The following is a 22500-nucleotide window of genomic DNA, read 5'->3' as shown; positions in this document are numbered from 1 at the left end:
CATCATTATTATTATCTATTTATTCAGTTATTTATCATTTTATCGTTTCATTTACTTTGTTTTCATTATCAGTATTATTGTTGTCATTAAAAAACAACAACAATTTTTATCATTTCTTTATCTGTTTTATCTATTTATCTATCTATTCATTTATTGATAATTTATTGTTTCCTCAGGGCGTTGGGTTACGCTGCTGGTCAGGCATCTGCTGAGCAAGATTGTGGTGTTGCGTACAATTATTTGTATTTGTATTTCTTTTTAACACAACAGATTTCTCTTTGTGAAATTCGGGCTGCTCTCCCCAGGGACAGCGCGTCGCTACACTACAGCGCCACCCATTTGTGTGTGTGTGTGTGTGTGTGTGTGTGTGTGTGTGTGTGTGTGTGTGTGTGTGTGTGTGTTTTGTTCCTGCCTGCATTTTTTTTTTCTGTTTTTCCTATCGAAGTCGATCTTTCTACAGAATTTTGCCAGAAACAACCCTTTTGTTGCCGTGGGTTCTTTTACCTACGCTAAGTGCATGCTGCACACGGGACCTCGGTTTATCGTCTCATCCGAATGACTAGCGTCCAGACCACCACTCAAGGTCTAGTGTAGGGGGAGAAAGTATTGGCGGCTTAGCCGTGATTTCAACCAGCGCGCTCAGATTCTCTCGCTTCCTAGGCGGACGCGTTACCTCTAGGCCATCACTCCATCACTTATCGATTTGTCCGGCCGCTGCGGACACCTCCTTGAGTAAATAACTACTCTAAAGGTCTTGCTCCTCAACAAAACAAACATTGATACCAAAACATCAACAACAATAAAACAACAACTCAACAACAACAAGAGCAACAAAAATCCACAGCAAAACAAACAAACAAAACAAGAACAAACCCCCCCAAAAAAAAACACACACACTCGTACTGAAAGAGAGGGGCGCTCATTCTGGGAGAGTTCCTTCCCATGGCGGAAGCAGTGACGACCGCAAAGCAGCAAGAAACGACAATAAATTATTGCAAACGTGTCCGTCACATAGCGGAACGATTCCGAGCAAAACCAGTGCCGACTTCTGTTCTTTCGAGCTCAAAATTAATTAATTAGTTTTAAAAAAAATCATTTTCAAGTTAATTATCTATCTGGTGACACAGAAAACACATCAAACGAGAATGGGACTTTTCTGTGGTTTTTCTTCGACATCGTTTACATCTTTGAGGAACACACACACACACACACACACACACACACACACACACAAAAAAAAAAAAAACAAAAAAAAAATCAAACACCATGAGATGTCCGCTTTCCTCCCCTACACTTTCAGACATCTTCAAACAGAATTATTATTTTCTTGTTCCGTTTCCCTAACTCTGCTCTCTCTCTCTCTCTCTCTCTCTCAGGTCGCGGTGACGTGAGGTGACGTATTCAGTAAGTGATGGACAGCCAGGAAAAAGGAGGACGTAGCGTAATCATAATTTCCAGAGGCCTCCATTTTTCCCTCCACACGGAGCGACACGGTGGCTGCAGCATCTGTCTACAGTGAATGTGATGGTAGTGACGACGATGGATGGATGGGTGGTGGTGGTGGTGGTGGTGGTGGTGTTTGATGATGTAAAGCAATGTGGAATTATGTGCGCACGTGTGTGTGTGTGTGTGTGTGCTTGTCTCTGTTCTCTCTGTCTCTCTCTCTGTATCTGTGTGTGTGTGTGTGTGTGTGTATGCGTGTCTCTGTTCTCTCTCTCTCTCTCTCTCTCTCTCTCTCTCTCTGTGTGTGTGTGTGTGTGTGTGTGTGTGTGTCTCTGTTCTCTGTGTGTGTGTGTGTGTGTGTCTGTCTGTCTGTATGCGTGTCTCTCTGTTCTCTCTGTCTGGCTCTCTCTCTCCCTGTGTGTGTGTGTGTGTGAGTGTGAGTGTGTGTGTGTGTGTGTGTGTGTGTGTGTGTGTGTGTGTGTGTGTGTGTGTGTGTGTGTGTGCAAACTAAGATACGCGTGTGTTCTCTTCAAGCCTCGTCACCAATGTCACTGCGAACCGAAACACTTCCTTCAAGAAGTTGCGTGTGTGCGTATATACAGGGAAGAAAGGGCGGTGGAGACAGGCATGTGTGACAGCTGTTCTCATGTCGCCACCCCCCCACCCCACCCATACCCCACCCTACCTTCCTTTTCTCTTAATTACTAAGGGATGAAGTGGCTGACACAAGGAACAGATCTGTAATCATCATTTATGAGCTGAATGACACTCCAGCGTATCAACCTGTCAGGTAAAGGGGCGCCATCCTTTTTAGCCCGTGACGCCAGTGGCTGTCAGATAGTCGGCACCCTGTCTCTCTCTCCCTTCCTCCCTCCCCCTCCACCCTCCTTTATCCCCCCCTCTCTCTCTCCCTCTCTCTCTGTGCAGATCCTTCTGGCATGCAAGCTCAGCATGGCATATCCGTGCTGGCCTCAGCACTATTCAGATTCTGTCCTTAATCACATGTCCACGTTGCTTGATGCACTGCACTCCAAACAAGAACACCAACAAACCCTTTGTCTTTGAAAATGTTTTGTTTTTTGTTTCCTTTTTTGTTTTTGTTTTTTGTTGTTCTTTTTTTGTGACGGGCGCAACAGCCGAGTGGTCAAAGCGTTGGACTTTCAATCTGAGGGTCCCGGGTTCAAATCCCGGTAACGGCGCCAGGCCTGGTAGGTAAAGTGTGGAAATTTTTCCGATCTCCTAGGTCAACATATTTATGTGCAGACCTGCTAATGCCTGCAACCCCTTCGTGTGTATACGCATGCAGAAGGCCAATACTCACGTTAAAGATCATGTAATCAAGGTCAGTGTTCGGTGGGGTTATGGAGACAAGAACATACCCAGCATGCACACCCCCGGAAACGGAGTATAGCTGCCTACATGGCGGGGTAAAAACGGTCATACACGCAAAAGCCCACTCTTGCACATTCGAGTGGACGTGGGAGTTGCAGCCCACGAACCAAGAAGAAGCAGAAGAACTTTTATCTTCCTGTATGTTACGTGCTCAACAGGCAGTTTTGCGGCCGCTAACAAACGATCGTCCATGCCGTGTTGGCTTCAGCAGGAATAGTAAAGAACAGGGTCCCGAAAAAAACGTCATCACACGACTTCATGGCACGGAGCATGAGGTCTCGACTCGGCTGAAGGTGTCGTGTTTTAAACATTCAGGGACTGATCCCAGTAAAGGTGGGTTTTTTTTTCTTCTTTTTTACAATCATCATGACTTTCCTGCTTGAGGGCTTTGTGACCTTTTGAAATTCAGTGACAATTACTGATAAACTGTATGATGAAAACCGAACTGTTTCCGTCGCTTGGAAGTCACACCCTCAACACCCGTCTTGATTTGATGACGGTGAGCTTCAAGATTTCGACGGACTTACTTACCTCAAGGTGGAGCACGGTCGACTTTCTCAAGCATCTGAATCCAAGAGCGATAAGAGTTGTTACACGTATCGGCTACTGCAGATCAAGCGTAATAATGAGGACATGCTCGAGTGTCGAACAGTGGGACATAGCCTTTGGAAATGTGGTGAGAGGAACACTCCAACAGTTTATGGTTGGAATAACCAGTATAGTTCTATACAGTTTGATACGTGGATTGTATTACAATACAGTTCGAGATAAAGCAGTGCAATGCAGTGTTCTGAAATACTGCATGACGCACTTCAGAACAATACGATGGCAACTGGAACTTCATTCAGTAAGGACACAGCCTATTTTGAATGCGTGTTAATGAGCAACATTTTGTGCGCGTGTGTGTGTCATACAGATTGACAAAGACAGACATATAGGCAGATAGACAGACAGACAGACACACACACACACACACACACACACACACACACACACACACAAACACTCACACACACACACACACACACACACAAACACTCTCTCTCTCTCTCACACACACACACACATCACACACACACAAATCTGCCCCTGTCCCATTCTTTCACACACTTACGTGTTATATTCACCAAACGCGCGAAGCGCTTGCACAAGCTTAAACCGTAGCCTACCGACACGCACACACAAACACACCCACACACACTCTCTCCTTCCCTCCCTTCCCCTCTCTCTCCCTCACCCTCTCTCTCTCTCACTCACTTTCTCTCCCTCTCTTCCCCTCCCTCCCCCCCTCTCTCTCTATCTCTCACCCACTGTCTCTCCATCTCTCTCTACCCCCCTCCCCCTTCGCCCTCTCTCTCACAACATCCTTCCCTACCCTCCCCCCCATTCGCTCCCCCCCCCACTTTCCTTGCCTTACCTGTGCAGGGCTGAGGGAAAGTGGCGACCCGTTCGTCCCCCGGCAGGTAGCAGTGGAACTTCTCCTGCCAGAACTCGGTGAACCAGGGGTTGCGGTGCACCACGGAGCCGTCGGGCCTCAGAGAGCCGTAGTAGCGGTCGAAGTGGGGCAAGGGAGGCGAGTAGAGCTTGATGGAGATGGCTCCGGAAGCCGTCCTCTCCTGGCCCTCCACCACGTCCAGGCGGTTGCCCCAGCCGTCACTTGGTGAACAACACAGACACACACAGACATTCATACATGCACGTATTGCAGTGTCTCAAGGAGGCGTCACTGCGTTCGAACAAATCCATTATACGCTACACCACATCTGCCAGGCAGATGCCTGACCAGCAGCGTAACCCAACGCACTTAGTCAGGACTTGAGTGTACGCTTATACATTTGTGCACCTATTGGAGTGGAGTTGTTTTTGGGGTTTTTTTTTACGTAATTTTGCCAGAGGCCACAACACTCTCATTGCCCTGGGTTATTTTTTGAGTGCGCCAAGTGCGTGCTGCACACTGGACCTCGATTTATCGTCTCATCCGAAAGACTAGACGCTCAGTTTGATTTTCCAGTCAAAACTCTGGAGAAAGGGCGAGAGCGGGATCCGAACACACACCCTCACGGATTCTGTGTATTGGCAACTGATCGTCTTAACCATTCTGCCATATACTTCGGCAGTAATGAAAGAACAATGAGGGTAAGAAAGCCAATGATTAGCAAGCAATAACAAATATGTAGGCATAGTTACACACAAACGCACGCACGCACACACATACGCGCGCGTCCGCGCGTGAACACACACACATGTACACACACACGAACGCACGCATGTGCGCGCGCACACAAACACACACACACACACATTTGTGGTGTGTGGTTTTTTTTGCAAACCTTAATTATTGTTTTCATTAGTCAAAATTGGTTTCCTCTGTCTGTCTGTCTGTCTGTCTCTCTCTCACATACACACACAAACACACAAGCACGCACACGCACGAGAAGAACTGCCAAATATAATTATGTACAAAGCAGTTTGGCTGGAATGAACACACATTTCTAGCACAGTCACACATATATTATAGGAAGAATTGTTAAAGAAGAAGGAAAAGAAGAGAAAAAGAAGGAGGAAGAGGAGGAAAAGAGAAAGAGAATAAGAAAGAGGAGAATGCGGAGGAAGACAAGGAGGAATCAGAAGACGAAGACGACTACGACGACGACAACGACGAAGATGATGGAAGAAGAAGAAGAAGCAGATGATGATGATGGTGATGATGATGATGATGAAGTGGTGGGGGGTGGGAGGAGGGGTGTGTGTGTGTGTGGGGGGGGGGGGGGGCGATCAACAGTTGCCTAACCATAGTTTGCACACTGCACCTGCCGATGACGACGCATGCTTTTTGTTTTCTTTTTTTTTCCCCAGCAGATAGAACATAAATACTTGGCCCACAGGTATAGGTCATCACCCATCCTCTCACTTCTTACCGTTAGTTTAGGGCAGGCTGGTGAACAAATCGAATGGAAGCTGCGCCGTGTCTAGACGCTTTGATCCTCTGTGCATGATGCCCCGACTTCACTGATGGGGGTAGGGGTGTGTGTGTGTGTGTGTGTGTGTGTGTGTGTGTGTGTGTGTGTGTGTGTGTGTGTGTGTGTGTGTGTGTGTAAACTTTTCATACATTTGGGAAACTTTTCAACTTTTCAAGGATGATGACTTATGTTTCCTTCGTCTTTCGCCTCCCCCCCCCCTTCCTCCTTCCCCCACCTCCTTTTGTTTTGTCAGGACACGTACTCATATTGTAAAAGAAAAAAAAGGGGAGGGAGAGAGAATGAGAGAGAGTGAGAGAGAGAGAGGGGAGAAAGAGAGAGAGACAGAGACAAACAGACAGAAGGACAGCGACAAAGAGAAACAGAGACAGACAGACAGACACAGACACACAGAGAGCTAGCGATACAGAGACAGATAGAGACAGACAGACAAACAGAAAAGAGTCATAGAGACGGAGCGAGACGGTGAGATGTGGGGGGTCTGGGGGGGGGGGGGGGTGATGGGGTGTGTGGAGGGGGGACGGACTGAATTCCTTTCACAGCCATGGGCAGAAGGTGTTTCTTCAAACGACAAGATTTCCCTTTTTATACATCAAACCGTTCTGTCAGAGGGGAGAGAGAGGCTGGCTGGATGTAGTTCTTCACCAGATAAATATGATGGGCATATTCTGGACGCGGTCCTTACGACTGTCGCACACTTTCGGTTTTTCTTCTTCTTCTTCGCACTCCTTGCACACAGTCACCGGAAAAAATTCGCAGCGTCTACTTCCTTAGATGGACCCCGAGTAGAACAGGGTTGCTGATGCATTCATGACAAACTTCTTCAGATAGTGCAACGACAAAAAACAAAACAAAAAAAACCAAAAAACACAAAAAAACACAAAAAAACCAAACAAACAAACCCAAAAACAACAACAACAAAACACAACTACACAGTGCTTCCTCACACACTAATGTGTGTGTATGTGTGTGTGTGTGTGTGTGTGTGTGTGTGTGTGTGTGTGCGTGCGTGAATGATTACCCCTAGTCAGTATATCAGACAGACACGAGCCTCTGAAATAAGTCAAATGATTGAAAAATAATTATATACTTTACTTCCTCACGTACTAATGTGTGAATGATTACCATTAGTGAGTATATTAGACAGATACGAGTCTCTCAACTTATCAAATGACTGAAAAATCTATACTGTGCTTCCTCACACACTAATGTGTAAATGACTACCCTTGTGATTATCATTAAACAGACACGAGCCTCTATGTTAGTCAAATGATTGAAAAATCTATACTGTGCTCCCTCACACACTACTTTAGTGAATGACTACCCTAGTGAGCACATTAGACACACACGAGGCTCTGAATAAGTCAAATGATTTCAAAAACGTCATTGTGCTTCATCACACACTAATTAATTGAATGACTGCCCTAGTGAGTATATCAGACAGACACTAGCCTCTCTAAATTAGTCTAATGATTGAAAAACTTATACTCTGCTTCCTCACATACTAATGTGTGAATGACTACCTTTGTGAGTATATTTAAAAGACACGAGCCTCTAAATTAGTCAAATGATTGAAAAATCTATACTGTGCTTCCTCACACACTAATGTGTGAGCGACTACCTTAATGATTATTATTTGACAGACACGAGCCTTTAGATTAGTCAAATGATTGAAAAACAAAATCTATATTGTGCTTCCTCACACACTAATGTGTGAATGACTACCCTAGTTATTACTATCAGACAGACACGGAGCCTCTAAATTAGTCAAATGATTCAACTTGGACAGCCAATTAGTTTGTTGTTGTTGTTTTCACTAATAAGACAGGCATCATCCGTACAGGGCGGTGGGGCACGACAGCTACACACAGTACGAAGAAGAGAACGAAAGAATAGAACAACACCATCAACAGAAAGACAGAATCAAAGATATAAGTGAAAGAAAAAAGAAAAGAAAGGAAGAAAAAGAACAAAAAAAAGAAAAAGAAAAGGAAAGATAGAACCCCCTCACCCCCATCCCCGACACACACACACACACACACACACACACACACACACACACACACACACACACACACACACACAACAAACAAAAAAACTCAGTCATCGGTCCATGAACTGTCACAAGTACCAACGATAATTATCATTGGCAGTTGCTAGAGCTGGCGATTTCGCCCTAATTAATGGACAGAAGCAAGACCCCTGTACCGTTTGATGATGTCCAAGATCTGCACATCTAGAACAATCACAGCAATGCACAAGGGCAGATAATGAACAGTCCCGTCGAAGACGACACAACAGGAAAAAAACAACCCAACAACAACAAAACAAAAAACAAACAAAAAAACAAACAAAACACACACACACACACACACACACACACAACACACACACACACACACACACACACACACACACACACACACAGCGTGCTTACGCGTACACGTCAGAGAAAAAAACGCGAGGAGGATGAGAGAGAGAGAGAGAGAGAGAGAGAGAGAGAGAGAGAGAGGCAAACAGACAGACAGACAGGCAAACAGAGACAGACAGACAGACAGAGACAGAGAGCGAGCGAGCAAGAGAAAGGGAAAGAGAGGGGGAGAGAAGAGAGAGAGACAGACAGACAGATAGGAACTGGGAGATACAGACAGACAGACAGACAGACAGAGACAGAGAGCGAGCGTGCGAGCGAACGAGAGAGAAAAGAGAGAGAGAGACAGACAGACAGAGATACAGAGCTAGGGAGATGAGAGGATCCTAAAGATACAAATCTCTGCACAAAACGCCCTTCTCTCTCTCTCTCTCTCTCTCTCTCTCTCTCTCTCTCTCTTGCACAGCGTCAACTCATTAATAATAATAATAATGGTATTTATATAGCGCTGGGTCTTGTGCAGAGACAAATCAAAGCGCTTTCGCACCAGTCATTCACACGCATGCATAACTCTAAAACTGTAGAAACTAAAGACAAGGAAGGGCAGGCAAGGGAGGCTATTTTGGGAAGAGGTGGGTTTTAAGGCCAGACTTGAAAGAGCTGAGCGTGGAGACTTGACGAAGCGAAAGAGGAAGTTCATTCCAATCGCAAGGTCCAGAAACAGAGAAAGAACGGCGGCCAACAGTCGAGTGTTTGAATCTGGGTATGCGTAAACAGAGTGGATCCGAAACTGATCGTAGTGAGCGAGATGGAGTGTAGAGGTGAAGGCAGCCGCAGAGATAGGAAGGGGCAGTTCTGTGAATGCATCTATAACATAGAGTGCTGATCTTGTACTTTATTCGGTGTGAGACAGGGAGCCCGTGGAGATGTTGCAAAAGAGGAGTGATGTGCTCAGATATTTTCTTTCTGAGGACGAGTCGGGCAGCAGAGTTTTGTATGCGCTGTCAGTGGACAGATATTTCCGGACGGCACTGATGCGCCGCAGTTGACAGTAGCAGGACTGACATGTCTGACTGATAATTTTTTGCAAGGACAGTGTACTGTCAAGGACAACGCCGAGGTCCCTGACTGACGTGGAAAGAGGGATGGATGTACTGCCAAGTTTGATTGTGTCAATTGTGATGGAAGACACGTTTTTGTTTAGTTCCTATGCTCATTGCTTCAGTTTCGTCCGCGTTCAATTGTAACTTATTTCGAGTCATCCAGTTTTGAATGTCCAGGAAGCAGTTGGATGTTTCTTGCAAGAGCGACAACAATTTTTCAGGGGTATCACTCTTCTGGAGTTGAGTGTCATCAGCATAAGAATGATGACTGATATTACGGCGGTTGATAATTTCAGCGAGAGGAGCAGTGTACAGTGTGAAGAGCACTGGGCCTATAACAGATCCCTGTGGGACTCCATGTTCGATTTTAACGGGTTCAGATTGGAAATGATCAACAATGACAGACTGGAATCGATCAGTGAGATAAGATTTGAACCAGTTTAGAACAGTGCCGTTGATACCAAATGTAAAATGAAGACGGGAAAGAAGGATTGAATGGTCTATCGTGTCAAAGGCGGCTGACAAGTCGAGAAGAGTGAGAAGGGAAATTTTTCCTGAGTCGGACGCTATCAGTAGATTGTTCAGAATGTGGAGGAGAGTGGTTTCGGTGCTGTGGTCAGCGCGATAGGCAGACTGAAATAGGTGGATGAGATTGTTGAAACAAAGGTGGTTGTTGAGCTGCTTGAGGACAGCTTTTTCAAGGAGTTTGGACATGAATGGAAGATTAGAAACTGGTCGATAGTTTTTTTCAAAATGTTTGCATCAAGGCTGGGTTTCTTCAGAAGAGGCCGGACGATTGCAGTTTTGAAAGTGGATGGAAACGTTCTCTCTCTCTCTCTCTCTCTCTCTCTCTCTCTCTCTGTCTCTCTTTATCTGAACGCAAAACTTCGTTCGACACCTGATGGAAGTCCGAGCACCCCGCCCTCGCCACTTCCTCCCTGTCAATCCCCTACCGCCTACCACCCACCCACACCCCCTACCACCCACCAGGGACCACATTTACGGGAGGGGAAAAAACAAAACAAAACTCGTTTTGAATCAGATTCCACATGGGTTTTCGGAGTGAGTATCGTCCTCATCAGAAAACATGGTGCTGGCACTGATTCGTCTTGGCCGACCGGTGTAGCGGCTGAAAAGGACCCCCCCCCCCCCTCCCCACCCCCATGCACGATTGTGACTCCCCTGGAGTCGGCGGCCCTGAAACACTCCCCCTGGAATTATTTCAGAAGAGGTCATAATTTTTTTTTAAACTCCTTCTTCTGCCCCAGTTTAACTCCATCCCATTCTCTGGAGTGAACTTCCTCTTTCGCTTCGTCAGGTCTCCACACTCAGCTCTTTCAAGTCTGGCCTTAAAACCCACCTCTTCACAAGATTGCCTTCCATTCCCTGCCGCTTCCTTGTCTTCAGTTTTTTCCAGTTTGTAGAGTTATGCATGCGTGTGAATGACTGGTGCGAAAGCGCTTTGATTTGTCTCTGCACAAGATTCAGCCCTATATAAATATTATTATTATAATCATTATTCTTTCTTTCTTTATTTATTTATTTTTTTGCATTGAAAAATGATGTATAGTGGCACTTACACGGTGAGATGCCAAAAACATTCACGGAGTGTTTCTGGGGATGATCCCCGATGCTCCCCTTCCAAACCATATCCTCTTCCATCCAACAGCTGAGCAATAACACGCATTTCAGAAGAAACAAAAAATGAAAGAAAAAAAACCAAACAGCCTCCCCCCGCATTTTGAAAATGGGGCTGGAGGGTGGTGGGGGGGTGGGGGGTGGGGGTGGGTGGGGGGGGGGTGGTGAGAGGGAGGAGACGGGGATCAATTACGGATAGAACTAAAATGACTCCATCACATGTCCATAAAAGACTCCACGAGAGTTAGTTCAAGATCAGCGTTAATGCCCCAAAATGACTACCCCCCCCCCACCCCCCACCACCACCTGTTTTTTGGGGTTTTTTTGTTTTTGTTTTTTGTTGTTGTTTTTTTCGTTTGGGGGTTGGGGGTCCGGGGCTTGTACTGACTCTACTCCAATGGCGTTTATGTGGGGTTAACTTGATAGCGCCCCAGAAAGACTGCTGGAGTGGAAAAGATACCAACCCAGACTAACTCACCACATGGAGTGTTTTCGGCACAAAGACTGGAGTGTGTTTGGGGCTGCCCCAAATCAACTTCATCCTGTATTTTCCCCAACAACATACTAAGTTATGATTTCTAATCGATTATATATATATATATATATATATATATATATATATATATATATATATATACTTTTTTTAATTCCAGGAAGGAGAGGGTTGGAGTCGTCCCAGGCGAACTCCATTCTTCATTCATTTCTGGCCTATCCCAGAAGAAAAAATTCCACGGAGTTAATTTGAAGGTGGGGTTGTCACGCCGGCTCACCTCCACAGAAAGAGACTGTCCACATTTCACACGCAGCTCGTGGGGTTTTCTCGATCAGTTTCATTGTTTTCGAAGTGATGTATCATCAGTGTTTGGTAACTGATCCATTCATCCATTCATTCATTCAGTCAGTTACTCTGTCTATAGTGTCATTTTATAGCTCAACCAGCCTACCAACAGCTTCATCTCCAGTCTGCAGAATAGTTTCCAAATAATTCACAAAAATAAAACCTTCCAAGAGCAATAGTACAACCTACAATAAAACTGTTTGACACACGCACACACACACGCGCACTCTCTCTCTCTCTCTCTCTCTCTCTCGTGTATGCACGCACGCGCATTCACGCCCACTCTGTCGCTCCCGTCTAATATCACTAACGAGAGAAAAAGACGAAAAACTAAAGAAAGAAAGAACAAAAGAAATTCTCTCGCTCTCACTCTCTTCATCCAAATTCGGATCCAGGTTCAAATATTGCTGTGACCCCTTCGCAGATCATCGAATATGAGACAAATATTATTGTACATGAAGTGTTTTGGATTCCTGATGAAGACAGTGATGTGTCAAGTGACCTGCCTTCTTATACCAGAGATTGACGTAAGCTTACAAGTTGGACCAACAGCAAAGTGAGAGCTGTATGGTATGGTCAATGGTTTTCCCCACTGCAATGGGAAATCATTTACAGCTTAGTCTTTTGTGAAGGACTATGATTCTCAAACTAGGAAGCAAGATTGCACTGGCTCTTCGTGCAGCAGCCTTTTGGGGGCCTTTGGGGACCATCCCGATGCCGACTGTCCTGAAACCATTCTGGCCGATAGAGTGGGGGTGTAACTTAGGCAGGACATTCTCCACAATAATCAAATTCTCGCCCGGATACTACTGTTGCCTTCATTTCAACGGTGCCTCCCCCCCCCCCCCCCCAGAACACTGCTGGAAAGGAGTTCTTACAGTGAAAGTGTATTGGAAGAGTTTAATGTTAATCTTCTGCTCCCTGCGAGTACTGTATTACGTGAAACGAATTTTCTTTTTTGGAATTTTTTTTTTCACCAATAAGGCCACAGCCCAGTACAATCACGTATTCCTCTGAGAAAAATACATGTCATCAACAACAGCTTCGTTCAGTTTCCCAAGGTGTCATTGCGCTCGGGCAAATCCATGTACACTACACCATAATTTATCTGTTAGGCAGATACCTGACTAGCAGCATAAACCAACGCGTTTGTCAGGCCTTGAGTGCATGCATGCACACACACACACACACACACACACACACACACACACACACACACACACACACATATATATATATATATATATATATATATATATATAAGAGAGAGAGAGGGTTGTCAGAATGGATCTCTTCTGTAGAATTTTGCCATAGGACATCAATTTGTTGCAATGGATTTTTTTTTCAGAGCGCCAAGTGCGTGCTGCACACGGGACCTCGGTTTATCGTCTCATCCGAATGACTAAACGCTCTGTTTGATTTTTCAGTCAAACTTGGGAGAAAGGACGGGAGAGTGTCTTAACCATTCTGCCACCTTTCTCTTTAACACCACCAGCAATAATGATGATGATGATGATGATGATGATGATAATAATAATAATAATAATGATAGTTATGTTTATGCCGATATTTCTTTTTTCCTGGAAACAATTAGCAAAAATGACATTTGATGCCATCCGATCTAAATGCAATCTTTCGTGTTGGAGGAACCAATCCTATCTCCAGTTGCGTAAGACTATCACCACCTCCACCCCCAACCCCTTCTCCTCTCTCTCTCTCTCTCTCCCTCTCTCTCTCTCTCTCTCTCTCTCTCTCTCTCTCTCTCTCTCTCTCTCTGTCTCAATAGATCATAAACTACTTTCGAAAAATTAGTCATATATGGCTTATCATCTGATTCAGTTGAACTGATATCTTCTTTTCTTGATAATAGGAAACAAGCGGTTATCCAAGCTTCTAAAATGTCCCCTCTTATGTCAGTTAATTATGGTATTCCTCAGGGATCAGTTTTAGGGCCTGTTTTATTTCAGTTTATATAAATGATCTTCCACTTCATGTTTCACCCTATTGAGAACTTTTCGCTGATGATACAACACTCCATCAAAAAGACGCAAATGCCAATACAGTATGCACTAAATTGCAGAGCGATATTGATAAACTTATAAACTGGACTGAAATGAACCACATGGCAATTCACCCACAGAAGTCTAAATTTATGTTAATCACAACCAGACAAAAACGACAAAATATCAAATCTAAAATAAAAGGGCTCAAGGTACTTGATAATGATTTGCTGGAAGTTAGTTCTTATAGACTACTTGGTCTTACACTTGACAATAACCTTTCCTGGTCTTATCATATCTCTGCTTTATGCAAGAAGTTATCGAAAAAAGTATTTCAGCTCAATAGAATTAAGCATTTCCTTAATCAACATACCCGTAAATTATTTTTTCATGCATACATCCAATTCTGATATTGACTATGCATCAACATGCTGGGACGGGGCTAGTAAAAATTGCTTAAAACCTCTTGAAAGTATATACAGACGTTCCCTTAAGCTCATTCTCCTTAAATCTTCTATTCAAGCAAATGACTATGTTGAACTAAATATTCTCCCCTTTCATCTTAAATGTCGCTTTAACAAGGGTGTTTTTATGTTCAAAATCATGAAGAAATTTGCACCGCCCTATCTTTATAGGAAATTCCCGGAAAGAATCATTCGTAGCAAGAGTACCATTTTTACCCCTCGTCCCAGAACTAACCTTTTCATGTCCTCTCTCACTTATTCTGGTGGTAAACTGTGGAATGAAATCCCCGAGTATCTTAGAAATAGATCTACCATAACATCTTTCAAAAAAGCGTATCAAAAATATCTGATGCAACAAATGTAATAGTACCAGCAAAATCAAAGCATATGATGAGATCCTAGTAAGCCAACGTACTTTGATTAATTGTTCTCCAACAGTGTGTAAGCAAGGAAAATCGGCGAGTGTAAGTATGCGTGTGTATCTCTGTGAACATGTGTGTTCGAGATAATGTGTATGATGCCTGTGTGTGCACACACGTGTGTTTGATGATTTTCATGTGGCAATGTTTTGTATGATTTTCATGTTTCCGTAATTGTAGTCTTTGATTCATCCATTTATGTAACTATTATTATCTATTTGGTTTGTTCTATATCATTTATTATTCATACTTATTTCATTTATTACAATGTGTGTGTATGCGTGTGTGAGGGCATGGTGTAAAGAAGCTTCCAGCTTATCCATTCTACCCTCAATAAAACATTTGTCACTGTATTTGTATTTCTTTTGTATCACAACAGATTTCTCTGCTCATTGTCTCTCTCTCTCTCCCTCTGTCTGTCTCTCTCTCCCTCTGTCTCTCTCTCTGTCTCTCTCTCTCTCTCCCCGCACGTCAGAATGCAGCCTGACAGGTGACATCATTCACAAAGACGTGTTCACATGCAACTCCGTGTTGAACAAATTTCGGAAGTTTAATTGCCGAGACGTAATATTCTGAAATAAAGCTGTCGTTTCTTTCTTTCTTTCTTTCTCTCTTTCTTTCTTTCTGTTCTGTAACGTGTTTTCGTGATTCTGCAACTAAATCGCTCACATGCCTCAATCAGCTCAGGAGATCAAGCTTTCTTGAAGGGTGGATAATTTTCTTCGCTCTGACAAGTCATTATCTATCAAAGAAAATTGTTAATTGGAATGAGTGCTGCTAATGTGCGGACATCATTTGAAATGCTGTCATCTTATCTGTGACACACAAAAAAAAAACCCATAGCTAACAATTATGAAACAAATTACAAGAATGATTTTTTGACTTTCCAGCACAATTATTTTGGTGGTGCTCATAAGCTCCCCCCCCCCAACCCCTAAACCCCTAAAAAAAGAAAGAAACTATTAAAAGCAAACGCGCGCACACACACACACACACACACACACAAACAAACAAACAAACAAACAAAAAACCAACACTTTTTTTTACCACGATTGTTTTTTTTTTTTTTCCAAAATAAGTATTTTTCATCAACGGACGTTTCAAGCTTGTTGTGAGCGGAGGGGGATGGGCGTGAGGGCTGGAATTCTGTTGGGGTGGCCTGTTTTTTCTTTGTTTGTTGTTTGTTTTTCTCCTTGGGTGGGCGTGGGGTGGGGGTGGGGGGGGGGGGGAGATGCTTGGGGGGGGGGATGTCCCCGGTTCCTCGATCCTTGTTTTCTCCTGCCAGCTTCTGATTGTAGCTGGTGTTGTTTTGTTTTTACAGCACACTGTGGACTGGACTTCAGCTATAGCGTACTATTCAATGTTAGTGACCTACCCCATAACCCGTGTCGTTTGGAGCAGCTGTTTCCCTCTGTCGTTCTCTATCACACGGGTTTTTTTTTTGGTTTTTAAAAAATATTTTCTTTTATTCCATTTTCACTATCTTATGTTGTTGCATTCCGGTTTCTTTCATTCTCTGCGTAGTGAATGGTCCTGGGGCAAGAGTGGGAAGTTTTTCCCTTAAAAAGTTTTTTGAAGACTTTTTTTTTTTTGAAGACGTGGCATGTCTGTTTTTTTCCTTTCTAATGATATGTCGGTAGACTACCTCTGTTCCAGAACCAGACAAAAGAGAGAGAGAGACGGGGGTGGGGGAGGGGGGTGGAGGGAGAGAGAGAGGGAGGAAGAGGGAGACAGAGACAGAGACAGAAGGAGGGAGGGAGGCAAGGAGGGATAGAGAGAGAGAGAGAGAAACGGAGGCACACACACACACAGACACACACACACACAGACACACGCACACGCACACATAAAGAGAGAGAGAAACAGACAGAAAAAGAGACACAGAGAAAGAAGGAGACAGAGAAAGAGTGAGCCAGAGAAAGAGAGAGAGGGGGAAGGAGAGAAAGTGAGAGATAAGAGAGAGAAAAGACAGAGAGAGACAGAGACAGACAGATACAGAGAAAGAGAGAGATAGAGACGGACACACACACACACACACACACACACACACAGATAGAGAGACAGACAGAGACAGAGACAGAGAGAGAGAGTGAGTGAGAGACGTGTTCTCGCTCTCTCCACCATAACGCAGTTTATCTAGGAATCGGATCTGCGGTCTGATTTACGTGCTCTGATGTGCCCATAAATCGTACAGCATCCTGGACGTTCACTCTCTGGCTCGTCCTCCTCCTCGGCGTGACCGGCGTTTTCCCCCTTGTTATCCTATCAGCTTCGATTTTCTGCAGCTTTGTTTTTTGGGGGTGATGGTTTTCTTGTTCCTGTTGTTCTTGTTCTTCTTCCTTCTTTCCTTCCTTCCTTCCTTCCTTCCCTTCTTTCTTCCTTCCTTCATTACTCCCTCACTTTCTTCTTCTTCTTTTTCCTTTCTTTACTACGTTTCTTTCTTCTTCTTCTCCTCCTCTTTCTCCTGCTCCTCCTTCTTCTTCTTCTCCTCTTCCCCCTTCTTCTTCTCATTAATCTTCTTCTCCTCTATCCTGTTATCACTGTATCCTACTTTACATCCTTCAAATTAATTTGTCCTCGACTCTTTTTCTTCTTCTTCTTTTAATGTTCTTCTCACAATATATCGTTGATTTGTTTTTCTTTCTTTGCCCTTCCTCTTCTGGTTTTCTCCTACATGTTGTTTTCTTGTTCATCATTATTATGGTTATCTTCTTCTGTGTCAAGAGCAAGGGGGTGGGTGGGGTGGAGGGGGGTCTGTGGGGGGCGGGGGGGGGGGGGGGGGCGGGGGGGGGGCGGGGGGTTAGAGGATCGGGTCCCGACAGGAAGTGTTCCGTGTCCGCTGACAGGAAGTGACGAGAGCAGGAAGTGACGAGAGCAACAACCTGTTATTGTGATGTCACAGCTGCTCTCCTCCCACAGTCAACTTCCGGGAGGGAGGGAGGGAGGGAAGGAGAGGGAGGAAGCAGAGATGGCCAAAACATGCCATCACACACACACACACACACACACACACACACACACACACACACACACACACACACACACACACATGCACTGCACTTCCACATGCAGCGGTTAGGCCAGTCCATGTCTGGATGTTTTTTGGGAGGGTTGTCTGTTTGAAGTAGGAGGGGTGGTGGGGTGGTGGCTGTGGTGATGTTGACACTGATAATGATTACTATGCTAATTATAATAATCGTCCTCATAATAATGACAATGTTGATGATGATGATGATCTGAACCCTATCACTTTGCAGTTTTACGGTTGGTTCTTGCAGATTACAATGGGAGGATCGAAACCACACAGACGGGCGCAATAGCCGAGTGGTTAAAGCGTTGAACTCTCAATCTGAGGGTTCGGGGTTCGACTCTCCGTAATTGCGCCTGGTGGGTAAAGGGTGGAGATTTTTCCGATCTCCCAGATCAACAAATACAGTAACTGTGAAAAGCCGTTTGATTTAATGTGGATTCCAAAAACCTACTTCCGTATGTAGTCTCACCATTTCAGTCTGTGCATGTGATCCTAAACACATATACCCGGACCGCCATATAAATGAACTGAGGATTGTAAACATCGTACTAAACACACGAAACGCTCTTTCCATGAACTGCGGACTGTTTTACATAATCGTCATCATCATCACCACTTCTTATTCTTCGTTCGTGGGCTGCAACTCTCATGTTCACTCGTATGTACACGAGTGGGCTTTTAGGTGTACGACCGATTTTACCCCGCCATGAAGGCAGCCATACTCCGTTTTGGGGGGTGTGCATGCTGGGTATATTCTTGTTTCCATAACCCACCGAACGCTGACTTGGCTTACGGGATCTTTAACGTGCGTATCTGATCTTCGGCTTGCGTATACACACGAAGGGGTTTCAGGCACATGCAGGTCTGCACATATGTTGACCTGGGGGATCGGAAAAAATGTCCACCCTTTACCCACCAAGCGCCGTTACCGAGATTCGAACCCGAGACCCTCAGATTAAAAGTCCAACGCTTTAACCACACAGCTATTGCGCCCGTCATCATCATCACCATTGAGCTCGGTGACCTACTTTAAATGCTGACCACACCCACTTTCGGTGGTGCATTGATAAGGTGGATCTCTTGCATTAATTCATGAGCGAACCGCAACTGGATAATGAACAAAGAAAAACCAAACTGAAAGCCTCTTACATGATGTGCAGGTTTCTCCTGTTTTACTGACTAAAGCCCCCACCCCTCCCACCCCCCACTCCCACCCACTGCATGGTATACACCAATCGCCTCCTCCTTTCTCCCTACCCCCAACCATTCCCTATCATCATCCCCACAGGAAACTGGTGTAAGTTCGCAGTGCGATTAGTCCTCCCTCCCCCTCCCTCCCATGTTCGCCCCCCCACCCCTACCCCCAACCGCCCCTTTCCCCCCTCCTTCCCCCCGCACGAGCGTCAGCAGACAACATAAATTCCGAGCTAACAATGGACACCGACTTTTTCACCACTCTCTGACCACTCCCATCTTCCCTCCCTACCCTCCAGCCGTCATGGGTACTCTCCCCTTCTCCTCACCCCTCCACCCCAACACACACATAGGTGAGAGGGGGAAAGAAAGAGAGACAGACACATAGGAGACTGTTAGATGGCGAGAGATGAGAGAGAGAGGGGGGGGGGGCAGACAGACAGACATACACAGAGGAGACTGTTAGATGGCGAGAGATGAGAGAGAGAGGGGGGGGGGGGGGCAGACAGACAGACATACACAGAGGAGACTGTTAGATGGCGAGAGATGAGAGAGAGAGGGGGGGGGGCATACAGACAGACATACACAGAGGAGACTGTTAGATGGCGAGAGATGAGAGAGAGAGAGAGGTGGGGCAGACAGACAGACATACACAGAGGAGACTGTTAGATGGCGAGAGATGAGAGAGAGAGGGGGGGGGGGGGCATACAGACAGACATACACAGAGGAGACTGTTAGATGGCGAGAGATGAGAGAGAGGGGGGGCAGACAGACAGACATACACAGAGGAGACTGTTAGATGGCGAGAGATGAGAGAGAGAGAGAGAGAGGGAGAGAGAGGGCAGACAGACAGACATACACAGAGGAGACTGTTAGATGGCGAGAGATGAGAGAGAGAGGGGGGGGGGGCAGACAGACAGACATACACAGAGGAGACTGTTAGATGGCGAGAGATGAGAGAGAGAGGGGGGGCATACAGACAGACATACACAGAGGAGACTGTTAGATGGCGAGAGATGAGAGAGAGAGAGAGGGGGGGCAGACAGACATACACAGAGGAGACTGTTAGATGGCGAGAGATGAGAGAGAGAGAGAGAGAGGGAGAGAGAGGGCAGACAGACAGACATACACAGAGGAGACTGTTAGATGGCGAGAGATGAGAGAGAGAGAGAGAGAGAGAGGGGGGGGGGCAGACAGACAGACATACACAGAGGAGACTGTTATATGGCGAGAGATGAGAGAGAGAGGGGGGAGGGGCATACAGACAGACATACACAGAGGATACTGTTAGATGGCGAGAGATGAGAGAGAGAGAGAGAGAGAGAGAGAGGGAGAGAGAGGGCAGACAGACAGACATACACAGAGGAGACTGTTAGATGGCGAGAGATGAGAGAGAGAGAGAGAGAGAGAGAGAGAGGGGGGGGCAGACAGACAGACATACACAGAGGAGACTGTTATATGGCGAGAGATGAGAGAGAGAGGGGGGAGGGGCATACAGACAGACATACACAGAGGATACTGTTAGATGGCGAGAGATGAGAGAGAGAGAGAGAGAGAGAGAGAAGGAGAGAGAGGGCAGACAGACAGACATACACAGAGGAGACTGTTAGATGGCGAGAGATGAGAGAGAGAGAGAGAGAGAGAGAGAGAGGGGGGGGGCAGACAGACAGACATACACAGAGGAGACTGTTATATGGCGAGAGATGAGAGAGAGAGAGGGGAGGGGCATACAGACAGACATACACAGAGGAGACTGATTAATGGCGAGAGATAGATGGGAGAAAGAGAGAGAGAGAGAGAGAGAGAGAGAGAGAGAGAGACAGAGACAGAGAGACAGAGACAGAGAGAGAGAGCTGGGGGAGAGAGAGCGAGAGATGGAGAGAGAGAGCTGGAGGGAGAGAGATGCAGAGGGAGAGAGAGGGAGAGAGGCTGACAGACAGACACAAGGTTAATTTACGAGGATGTAAGTTCATTTTTTTTTTACGTAACGCAGCGGCACACGAGTGAACAATGCATAGTGAAAAACAAATAAAAGCAATGCAGAGAGAGAGAGAGAGAGAGGCTGACAGACAGACAGACACAAGGTTAATTTACGAGGATGTCAGTTCAAATATTTTTTTTTATGTAACGCAGCGGCACACGAGTGAACAATGCATAGTGAAAAAACAAATAAAAGCAAACCACAAAACAACATTTATTGCCCGAAAAGTAAAAACAGCGGAAACTCAACACACGCCCTTCACGTTTGAACATGGATATACAGATGTAGGACAGGCGGTCTCTCCAAGACCCGTCCCACCGGGAACTACAACAACAACAGTTTTGGGGAGAGGGGGACGCGGAGAAGGGGGAAGAGAAGGAACTGAAAGATGGGGTCAGACAACATGACCAACGGAGCTTTGCCCAAACCCAGGCACTGGCATACAACCGTGAGGAGAGATGGAGGTTTTGTGGTGCGCCGTTCCACCATGCAGTGGCCACCTACGACCCTGGAAGTTATGGGAACAGTTTAGCAGCATGGTAGTCACCAGTCGTGCCCGATTATGACCATCATGAACAGCAGAGGAGGCATCTGCTGTCCCATCTGTCTGGCTAGAATTTGATCATAGTGGGGAATGTTTTTGCCCAAGTTACATCCCCACTCTCGACCAAGAGGGTTTTAGGACAGTCGGCGTTTAGATATTTCCCAAAAGGTCAACTAGACCCCCAAGGCTGCAGCACTAAGAGCCAGTGCATTCTTGCCTCCTAGTTTGAAAGTCCTAATCCTTCACAAAAGACTAAGCTGTAAATGACTTCCCGTTGTAATGGGGAAACCATTGATCATGCAGCTCTCACTTTGCTGCTGCCCCAAATGTAAGCTTATGTCAACCTGTGATAAAAGCTGCAGCCCTAAGCAATATACGAACAGCACATAAAAGAAAGTGGAGGATGGTGCTGGAGAATGGACAGAGGATCAGAGAGTCATGGTTGTCTTGTTCCTAAGCGCGTTGGGTTATGCTGCTGGTCATGCATCTGCTTTGCAGCTGTGATGCAGCGTACATTGATTTGTCCGAAAGTAGTGACGACACCTCCTTGAGTAACTGAACTGAACTGATCTGATCTGATCTGATCTGATCTGATCTGCCTTGTTCAATGCTGTCAGTGACAAGCACTCGATGAGTTGGGTCAACAATCAGAACTGTTAATGTTGTCTTCTGTCCAGCAAGCCTTCCATTTTCACCAGTGAGGTCCTACAAAAACTTTCAAGCTGAGAACGCTGAATGTTCCCAGTTGTCCAGCGTCCATAATTATGAGCAACTGTTCATAAGCACAAGTGCATGGGTAGCAGCCATGCGGATGCTGTAGCTTCAGACAGATGTCAGGAAACAGATACTGTGAAAAATGATGAATTAGATGCTGTGAAAAATGATGAATCAGATTCTGTGAAAAATGATGAATTAGATACTGTGAAAAATAATGAATTAGATACTGTGAAAAATGAGGAAACAGCCACTGTGAAAAATGAGGAATTAGATACGGTGAAAACGAGGAAACAGATGCTGTGAAATAGAGTGGGCTATAAGTGTTCTAACAAAACATGTCTTCGTGGTAGACCTTTGGACTGAGACTGCGTTTCTTCTTGATCATTT

At 45.4% G+C, this 22500-nt stretch overlaps 1 protein-coding gene across 1 annotated transcript in view; it reads right to left on the bottom strand.

Annotated features, from left to right (window-relative positions):
* LOC143297622 (uncharacterized) overlaps positions 1–22500 on the bottom strand; it is a 308601-nt gene that overhangs the window by 156726 nt on the left and 129375 nt on the right. Inside the window, exon 5 of the mRNA XM_076610039.1 lies at positions 4253–4491. Coding sequence (XP_076466154.1) covers positions 4253–4491 — 239 coding nt within the window. The remainder of the gene's footprint in view (positions 1–4252; positions 4492–22500) is intronic.

The sequence above is a fragment of the Babylonia areolata genome, chromosome 23 (genome assembly GCF_041734735.1).
Source record: "Babylonia areolata isolate BAREFJ2019XMU chromosome 23, ASM4173473v1, whole genome shotgun sequence".
NCBI lineage: Eukaryota > Metazoa > Mollusca > Gastropoda > Neogastropoda > Buccinidae > Babylonia > Babylonia areolata.
Note: the sequence above shows the minus strand (reverse complement) of the source record. Positions and strands in the feature narration are given on the sequence as shown.